The sequence below is a fragment of the Nicotiana tomentosiformis genome, chromosome 11, assembly GCF_000390325.3.
Source record: "Nicotiana tomentosiformis chromosome 11, ASM39032v3, whole genome shotgun sequence".
Lineage (NCBI taxonomy): Eukaryota > Viridiplantae > Streptophyta > Magnoliopsida > Solanales > Solanaceae > Nicotiana > Nicotiana tomentosiformis.
Window position 1 is genome coordinate 30,173,304 of NC_090822.1, and position 10,377 is coordinate 30,183,680.

General features: G+C 35.8%; 1 protein-coding gene across 3 annotated transcripts; it reads right to left on the reverse strand.

The window, feature by feature from the left end:
* Positions 1–1,504: 1,504 nt before the first annotated feature.
* On the reverse strand, positions 1,505–6,924 carry LOC104106955 (G-type lectin S-receptor-like serine/threonine-protein kinase At4g03230). 3 transcript variants are annotated; one of them, XM_070188510.1, is made up of 8 exons: positions 6,743–6,888; positions 5,378–6,589; positions 4,716–4,844; positions 4,461–4,639; positions 4,111–4,321; positions 3,778–4,015; positions 3,512–3,662; positions 2,276–3,435 (listed from the first exon to the last, which is right to left on the reverse strand). In XM_070188510.1, exons 2-8 carry the CDS (start codon positions 6,390–6,392, stop codon positions 3,139–3,141), a joined length of 2,220 nt encoding a protein of 739 aa, XP_070044611.1. In that variant the 5' UTR covers positions 6,393–6,589; positions 6,743–6,888; the 3' UTR covers positions 2,276–3,138. The 3 variants fall into 3 exon arrangements, with proteins under 3 accessions (XP_070044612.1, XP_070044611.1, XP_009613917.1); XM_009615622.4 differs by having other exon boundaries at positions 5,378–6,888; XM_070188511.1 differs by lacking the exons at positions 2,276–3,435; positions 3,512–3,662 and adding an exon at positions 1,505–1,730 and having other exon boundaries at positions 5,378–6,924.
* Positions 6,925–10,377: the final 3,453 nt, after the last annotated feature.

The window sequence follows — 10,377 nt, forward strand, 5'->3', positions numbered from 1 at the left end:
GGCTACTTTTGTATCAATAAATTTTTGATTTACTGTGACTACTTTTGTATTAGTAAACTTCTGGTATACTGTGATACATGATATCGTACAAATTTAAAGAATACGACAGGTAACTTCTCACATACATATTTACCCCATATGATAGTGGAAACATGAAGATTTTTAATCTTTCAATTATTTGTAGTCTCAGTATGATAGTCATATGTATTAGTAAACTTCGGGTTTACTACAACATATATTTTGACCATAATCATATAATCTGAATGATATATTTGTATATAATTTCTTCGAGAGCCTTCATTTATTTTCCACAATCTAATATTTATCGGACACTACTGATGTCATGTGTCTTCTAGACAAACAGTTAGCTCTTCATGAGCTTTTGTTATACTACCAAATATTGCTCAGACACTTCTGGTGTCATGAGAGAAAATCATAATCAAATGAACAATATAAAGCTAATTCTAAATTTATAAATGACGAAAATTAAGAATTTTAATATTTCTACCACTAACTTTGTGATAAATATCTCCTTCAAGGAGAAATATCATTATCATCTGAATATTTTGTATCAATACGGCAACCACATAGTCATTGCATCTTTTAAGGAAAGATACACGAGTTGTTATTTCCTTCGGGGAACTCAATAACTAACCATAATATATTAATGTGATTGTAGTAGAAATCATTCTACAAGAATGCTTTTGCCTTAGAATGATACTTAATAAAAATATCCAAGATGTTTTTACGTACAACAGGTACGTGCGACAATGATCTTTATACCATAAAAATAATATTTACATCCTCTATTATTCTACCTCTTCAGGAGGTGAGTTGTGGTATTTCTTCATTCACTCCAGGGAATGAAAATGTGCTTCAAAAATAACTTTGAATAGCTCATTATTTTGTTTAAGCACAGAAAGACACTGCTTCAAAATATTTTCCTATTTCAGGAGGAAATTTCAATTGTGTTACTTCTTCAGGAGCAAATATTAAAATACGAAATATTAAATATATATTCTCTCAATCATATTAACTCTTCTGGAGGTGAATTGTAATATATTTACAACAAGAGCGCGTTCATATTTACGACTTTATTAATATTATCACATTCACTTCACGGAATAGATTAATATTTATCAAAAATTCTCATCCTTCAGGAAATCGAACATAATTATCTGAACGCGCATTAATTATATCAAATTGTGATGCTTCAACCTCTTTTAAAATATTTATTACTTCAGGAGCAAATCGAGGCGTGCATGTAATATAGAGAATATTTCTCTAGCTTATCTTTAATTGTAACTATAGAAAGCCTAAATTATCACTTCTGGTGATTAACAAAATTTAGTTACAATGAGATACACGAAATATAACCACTTCTGGTGGTTGTATATTTCTTGCAAACTCTGCTGGAGTTTAAGTGGATCTAACAATGTTATCCACTTTGTAATCCTTTATTAAGATAATAATGATGAAAACAAATACCAAAATAGGTACTGTATACGTAACATATAACCAAGCAAGCGATCATAAAGATATTAAAATATAAGCAAAAGGCTCAAATTAAATTACACAAATTTGGCTACTCCATATGTAAGTGATATCTACATCACTACTGCCAAGAAGAAAAACTCACCACCTCAAGGATATAATCTGCCTTATGATGCTCGGAATGAACAAGATCTGACCACGGACATAAGAGTGTCGCCTTACATCGGAGATGAATACTGAAATAGAAATTAAATTCAATGTAATTGCTCAAAATGACAGAGTCTCGTACTGATAACGTGTTATAAAATAAAGACTATAAAAGAAATAAACTGAAGATAAGTATAGAGGGAGATTGATATTTTATTCAACTTTCAAACTTATGTTCATAATGAACTGAAAACTCCTCTATTTATAGAAGAAATGAAGCATCTGCGAGGCTTTTCAGGAAGCAGCTGCAACGCTTTTCTTTAGCTGCTTGTAAGTTGTCTGCATGAGCTGCTTGCAACCTGCCTGTTTAATAAGAAGCTGCTGCAAATCATTTCATTGAGTTACTTGCAACCTGTCTGCATTAGATGCTTGTAGATAAACTTCAACAAAGTACTAAATGGATACTCTTCTTCAGGAAGATTATCTATAGCGGAGTAATGAATGGACATTCACAATATAATATTTTCATAACACAAAAAACTAACTATAGGGGTAAAAGTAAAAGCTAGTGTTATTTTAGGACTAAAGTATAATTCTGAAAAACCCTCCGACTTAACTTCCTTTTTTTTCAACAAAAAATGAACACAATAAAATTGAAACAAGAAGAGGAAAAGCAGAGTACAAGTAAGCAAGACAGTGGAGTTTCCGTTTTTGCTGAAAATAAAGGGATTCTTCACGCCCGGTTCTTTCTTAATCCATATTCAATTTCTTACAACTCAAAATACTTGTTATTTATGTGTTTCTTATAGTAGAAATTGTCAAGTTAAATTGTGTACAATGTGTTTGTGAAATTTCCCAAGTGAACTTTTGGTGTGGGAGGTACTGAGAGTTGGCCCATTAGAGCAGTTGAGCGGAGCCTATAAGTTTCACTTTAATCAGTTACAAAAATTGTACTCTTAGTTTTTGTCTAAAACCAGTCTTATAACTTCTTTTGTAAACATTGCAAGGTCCATGTAGTAACACATAAATGCCTGTTCAAGTAGGAAGTTTTCACTGTTAAATGTAAGAATTAAGACATATATGTTGAATTTAGATGCTTTGGGAAATGTCTTTAATATATATATGGATGAGGAATCTGCTGCTAAAATTGTGGGATTGTCTGTACTAGGTACAATAGTTGAGGTATGCCTAAGCTGATACAACTGCCATAAAATATTTGTGGGATTGCCAAATATGATATATATCTCATGTGTCATTCTTTTAAGGTTGTGTTATTTGGATGAATGAGAATGACTAATGAAGTTGGGATCTAACATTTTGTTTAATTCAAGTTAAATGTGCTTATTCAACTAACATGAGGACTAAAACATAAATAACACAATAATTCAGAGACAAATTGCTATCTTGATATCATACTAGTGCTTCAAATATATGCAGGCAAACATTACAAATGTAACATATATACATGTCGACTGCGAATATTTCTCACTATTGCTGTTATCGTCCTGCCTCAATTGTAATTGTCACTTGATTGTTAGAAACTTTGGAGGAAGACGATATGTTAGACGTGTGTGTTCTCATTACAAAAGCTGGTCGATTAGGTCTAGGAAGACACGTATTTTCCCCTACCAACATTACTATGACATCTGACATATTGGGACGATCAATTGAATCTTCTTGTACACACAAGAGTGCGACATTGATACACTTTATCACTTCACTCATGTTGCATGAATCAAGTAATGACTTCTCTGTTAGTTGTATTGCCTTCTCTTCTATCCACAATTTCCATGCCTGTGATAACATTCAATTAGATATAAAGACTATTTAAAAGGACTACCAGTATATAGGTTTGAGATTCGTCACTTACATAACCTAACAAGTTTAGCGCTTCTTCTGGTTGGTAAAATCCAGTGTTCTTTCTTCCACTAATTATCTCAAGTACGACTACTCCAAAACTGAATACGTCTGATTTGATGGAAAACAGTCCATCTAATGCATATTCAGGAGACATATAGCCACTAGAGTACACCAAAGTGTTAAGTATAAGAATTGAACCAAAAACAAAAGAAAACCAAACACCTATAGTTGGATCATTAGCAAGAAATAATGATTAGGAAGGGAGGTTATACTTACTAGGTCCCCACTACTTTCTTTGTATTTGCTTCTGTTTTTGTTCCTTCAACAATCCTTGCCAAGCCAAAATCTGAAATTTTTGGATTCATTGCCTCATCTAGTAAAATGTTGCCAGTTTTTAAATCTCTATGAATGATCCTTAGTCGTGAATCGTGGTGAAGATAAGCAAGACCTCGTGCAATGCCCAATATGATGTCATAACGTTTCTTCCAATCCAGTAATGTACAAAGTGATCCATCTTGCATAGTTGTCCAAAAACATTGATGGCATCAATACCATAATCATGTCAAAAACATACAATTTTCAGATAAGAGTATATTTTTTCAGACTTACCAAATATAAATGTGTCCAAACTTTTATTTGGCATATATTCGTACAACAAAATTTGTTCCATTGCATTGATGCAATATCCCAAAAGCCTGACCAGATTTCGATGCTGAAGTTTCGCAATTAAAGTCACTTCATTCTTAAATTCATCTATGCCTTGTCCGGAGTGACTTGATAGCCTTTTCACTGCAATCTCTTCTCCTCCTGGAAACATACCCTGCCAAAAGTTTTTCCATCTTAAAACTATACGTGAACACAACCACATCGATCCATTGAGGCCAATCAATCAACTTTATCTTAATTCCAAGCTAGTTAGAACTAGTCGATATTTAGAGATGCAAGAAAGGAATCTTAACCTTGTAAACAGGACCAAATCCCCCTTGTCCGAGCTTATTTGCATCTGAGAAGTTGTCAGTAGCTACCAAAACGGTTTCCAAATCAAAATATGGAACATCAATGACTTTATTCTCATCGTTTTCAATCATCAATTCTCTTCCTTCTCCTTCAGCTTTGTGCCAGTGAGAGATTTGTGTCCCTTGACATGGAATCCCGAAAGTTATAAAGGAGATCATTATCCAGAGTCATATGACATTCATTCAGCAAATTTATACCTGTTCCTTTTGCCGTTCTTCTTCTTCTATAGTAAATGTAGCTAATGCTGCATATGAGTAGAACCATAAAAAGTATTATGGCAGCAAGGATAGCTTTAAGCTTCATTGATTTCTTCGCTTTAGTTTGAGCTGAAAATAACGACCAGAAATCAAGTTAGATATCTTGAACATCTATCTAGAAGGACCATAGTTTTAGCAAACCTCAGGGCCATATTTAGAATCCAAAAGGAAAAAGATTAGTTTTCAAACTCCTAGTAAATGGATTTAAGACTTAATTTTGAGTTTTAACTATTTTCTTTGCTCAACCGACTCTCCGATTAACAAAAAATAAAAGGAAAATTGTTGAAGATATGATTAAAATAATAAAAATATGATCTCTAATAGCTTAAGCTTTTAGACAAGATGGTTAACAAAAATCGAATTTAGTAATTACATTGTAGTCATAATAATAAGGAATTCTACCCTCAAAATGTAATATTAATAATAGGGAACATTATCAAATAACCTACAGTATAACTACAGATAACCGTCCACAAAAATGTCATATTAATAACCTGGAAATTAAGGTAGTCCCCAGCTACAACATGTTAAAATACACTATCCACTGTATATAAGTTAAATCTGATTAGAAATACAGGTAAGTCATTTGATGCTATTCTAACCTTGAAGGGAGCCAAGTTTGACAGAGATAGTCCTCTCTGTTTCATTTTCGCTGAGTTGTTGCAGATTGAAGAGATATCCTGTCCAAATTGAACAGGCACCTAAGCCATCATAAGTATAAGCAGTGCAAGAACAACTATCGAAACAAGTATCTCTGCATTGCGAGACTTCTCCAACTGTGACATTTGTATATTGAGAAGTAGGTAATCTCATGGTCAAATTCATCCAGAAATCATCCTTGTCTTCAGTAATGGCACTACATTGCAACTTCCCTTTTCTTGCACATCCACCCGAATAATCATTCAAATTCCATTCATCGACTGATCTTGGCATGAAACCAGTCAAACAATTGCAGGGTGAATTAGTATTACTAGTGCAAACTCCAAATGCCCCACAATAACCATAAACCTGACATTGTTCTCTAGGTTGAGCCCAAAATTCATTCCAACCAGCTGCATTATTCGACCATGTTCGTTGCTTCATTTGTCCTGAGACGTCTATGATCAACCTTGATGTGGTTGTACTATTCTTGAAAATCGAATATGTAAAATAGGACTCGTTCTCGTTGTTAACATAGTAGATGCTCATTTCAGGCACCAAGCTAAATGTGTCACCAGTCCATGTTCCACTTTTCCAATACTGTATAGTCTTATTCCATTTTACAATGAATTGGGCAAGGTTTGGATCTAGCTCCAAGGAAAACAATCCTGGTGCTGGATCACTCGAATTCTTCCATGAAACCAGAACATGTTTCCTTTGTGTAATTTTGTTATATCCAAGCTTAGCACCAGGTAAAAATGTATCTGTTGGGTGATCAAAACTTTGCCAAAGTGTTAAGGGTGTCGATGTATTTGAAGCATCACTCAAAATCAAATTGCCATCATCACCTAGAACTGCTATGACTGAATTATTTCGAGTGTTGTTATAATGGTCATGTGTTGATGACCATATTGAGTTTTGATTTTTATCAAGAAGTACCAAGTTACCTTGAATAATTGTCAACGCAGGTAAACTCATATTACCATCTAATATATCAACTGATTTCTCTCTATTTGCTACCCAAACAACAGTTTGTGGATAAATTTTCTTGTACCATATGCCTATGTAATAGTTGAGAGAGTTACCTGGTTTGAAGAAACCAAGCTCAAAGTTTCCACCCGAAGATACAATTGTTTGGCCAATGGAAAGAAATTCATTAGTAGAAATGTTGTCCCCTGATCCAAAGGAGAGATTAGTGTTGAGATTGAAGCATAAAAAGAGCAGATAGAGTATTAGAAATGAATTGTTGTTCTTCATTTCCATGGCTAAACAATTTGTTAAAAGAATAGATGCTGAAAGAAAGAATAAGAAAAAAACAAGGAGAGTACGTGTGGAAGTCTAGATGGAAGGGGAATTTTCTTCTTTGGAGTCAATTAAGGCAGTCTACAAATATTCCTTAATCAAAGATCAGACTCTGACATTTACTTTCCTCCAATTTTTCTTCTAAAATGTCAACCTCCTCAATATGAACGTGGAGTCCTAGTTAATCAAAATGATGACTTTTAGAGTCTTCCAGCTTGTCCCTACTTAGTACTTCGTAGTTATTTGGTCGTCTGGGATATTTTTTCCTTAAAGAAAAACGATTATCAAATGCCAGTGTGAAAGACAAAATGTTTGACTTCATAATTTGTAGCTCTTTAGTTCAATCGTTAGACATAAAAGTTTACTAAGTCCCATTTTTTCTCGTTGCGATCGGCTAGTAGCTCCGGTCAGTCGGATTTAGGCTTTTCTTACGATGCACGTGAATTGTTACGCGGTGCCTTCCTGAGAATCCTTGGAAGGGCGAAGTAAGTGTCACGATCCTAATTTTCCTCCGTAGGATATCGTGATGACACCTAGTCTTTAAGACTAGGTAAACCTAATATACATGCGGAATATAAATGAAATAATGGATAAACTCTCAAATACTCAACAACTATTAATAAGAAAACTCTGCAACTCAGCATATACAAACTTCCTAAAACTTGGTAGTAACAAGTCGCAAGCTCTACGAATAAGTACTGGTCATCTCTATAAAACAATGTGTCTATTAAGGGTAAGAAAATGAAGTAGACTAGATAGAGGGGGACTCCGAGGCCTGCAGACGTCGGCAGGTTTACCTTCAAGTCTCTGAAGCTGAGCGCGTCTCACTAGTGTCTGGACTGGTAGAAGGTACCTGGATTTGCACAAAAAGATGTGCAAAAGCGTAGCATGAGTACACCACATCGGCACCTAGTAAGTGTCAAGTCTAACCTCGGTAGAGTAGTGACGAGGTCAGGTCAATGCCTTACTGGAATAAATAAGAAACTAAACGAGTAACTAATAGTGTAATAATAATAACAATGGAAATGAAACGAGTAAGAAATATACCAAGATTGACTACATTGAACTAAGGCAAATAATGCATCATGGAAGAAAACGATGAATGTTATGCCAAGGAAATAAGCAACCAAAACATAAGTGAAGTAATAGAAAAGTATCAACAAGAGTCACTACCGAGTTACCACATCATAATCTCAAATTACAAACAATTCACAATCTTTCCTTATATTACCGCGGGAGCCTTGCATTTAGTTTTGAAAATCATTTTTTCCGAAATAGCTTCCCGCGTTTTAGCCCACCTTATCACACCGCGTGGCTTCAAGTAGCTCCCCTACTAGCAACACGCGTATCAAGCCCACCTTATCTCACCACATGCATTTCCACCCCAAAACCTTGTACAATCGCATGCGTATCAATATCACAACCTATCATAAATCGCACCTCAAGTTCCCAATATCACAACTTGCCAAGAAACCAACAACAATAGTATTTTCACAACAAATAGCCCATGGCTCAACCACAATATGCACAAAAGTCTCAACAATAACAATTGAAGGTGATAACTCAACAAGAATGGTATTTCACAACTTTACAACTTTGCCTCAATGTGAATCACGACCTTCATAACTCAATACCAATTTCAACAACAAGATATCCCAGGAACAACAACTTCAAGTAAATAACTTAATGGTTAAAGAATGTATAAGGAATAGAGGAAACAATACTTCAATTAAACATATTAAGACAATTAACAAGTAAGAGATAAGACAAGTAGAGCATGTGAAGATATACTAATGATGATGAATATAACGTATTAAGGTAACTCATTTAAGGCATGAAAGGAATCTACATAGCTAAAACCGGCCAATTTTCACATTTAGCCCATGTACACACTCGTCACCTTGCGTACACGGCTTTCGCATATCACAATTAACACAAAACCAACACCAATCATAAGGAAAAATTCTACCACACAAAGTTAGGTAAGACACTTACCTCAAAACACGCTAACTCAATCCACTAGTAAGCCTTTCCCTCAATTATCTAACTCCGAATGGCTCGAATCTAGCCAAAACAAATTCATTCCATAAATATAAACTAAAGAAAACTATTCCGAACAATAAAGTTATGATCCTTAAAGAGAAAAAAAAAGTCAACTCAAAACTTCAACCCTGGCTCGTGTATTGGAACCCGATCAAAATTACAAAATCCGAATACCCATTCGGTAACGAGTCAAATCATACAAGAATTACTCAAATCCGACCTCAAATCGCCTTTCAAACCCCCAAAATTTAGCCTAAGAAGTTTTCACAATTTTTTTCAAATTTTCCATATCCATAGTACGGAGGATACGGTGGCACTCCTAGAGAAAACCCCGTGCATCCTCTGAAGTTAAGTCGCTGAAGATAGGTGGGTGGTACTTCTTGTACCTCTTGAGCCTTATCTGCTCCTTCTTAGATGTTGCTACCCTAATCTCGGGCTGCACTGGTATGACCTCTGGGACCTGGTCAACCTGGACCCGCTTCTCTAGGGTACAAGCTGCTGGAGTCTGTGCTCCTCCCTCAGCGTGAGATGTGATCGGTGCAAGTGGGATTAACCCTGCTTGAGCTAGAGTACCAAACATGCTCAAGAATTGGGCGACAGTCTCCTGAAGTGCAAGGGTAGTAACATGCGTCTCAGGTACCTACCCTCCAAGTGGAGCTACTGGCAGCTACTCTGTAGCAGCTTCGGGCAGGTGCTCTGGCTGCACCATGTGCCCGTACTCAACCTCTGCCCCGTCCATGGATCTAGCCTCTCGTGGCTCTAGCAGGCAACGCAGGTGTCTGATCATCAGATCCAGTTATGCGTGACCTCACCATCTGCGAATTCGAAGTCAAAAAATTCTCACGATAAGGAATCAAAGAAGTGAAGCTTTTCCTAACAGTTCCATAGCTTCCCGAAGATAAGTACAGATGTCTCTGCACCGATCTGCGAGACACTACTAAACCTGCTTGTGACTCATAACACCTATGAATTTAGAGCACTGATACCAACTTGTCAAGAACACAATTTCCATCGGTAGGATATCATGATGGAACCTAGTCTCTCAGACTAGGTAAGCATAACATACATGCGGAATATAACTGAAATAACTGATAAACTCTCAAATACGCAACAACTATTAATAAGAAAATTTCGCAACTCAGCATACACAAACTTCCCAAAACCTGGTGGTAACAAGTCACAAGCTCTACAAATAAGTACTGATCATCTCTATATAACAATGTGTCTATTAAGGGAAAGAAAATGATGTAGACTAGATAGAGGGGGACTCTGAGGCTTGCAAACACCAACGGGTTTACCTTGAAGTCTCTGAAGCTGAGCTCATCTCACTAGTGCCTGGACTAGTAGGAGGTACCTCGGTCTGCACAAAATATTATTCAGAAGCGTAGCAGTAGTACACTACAACGGTACCTACTAAGTGTCAAGCCTAACCTCGGTAATGTAGTGACGAGGTCAGGCCAAGGCCTTACTGGAATAAATAAGAAACTGAACAAGTAACTAACAGTGTAATAGTAAAAAAAATGGAAATGAAATAAGTAAGAAATATACCAAGATTGGCTACACTGAACTAAGTCAAATAATGCATCATGGAAGAAAATGATGAATGTTATGCTAAGGA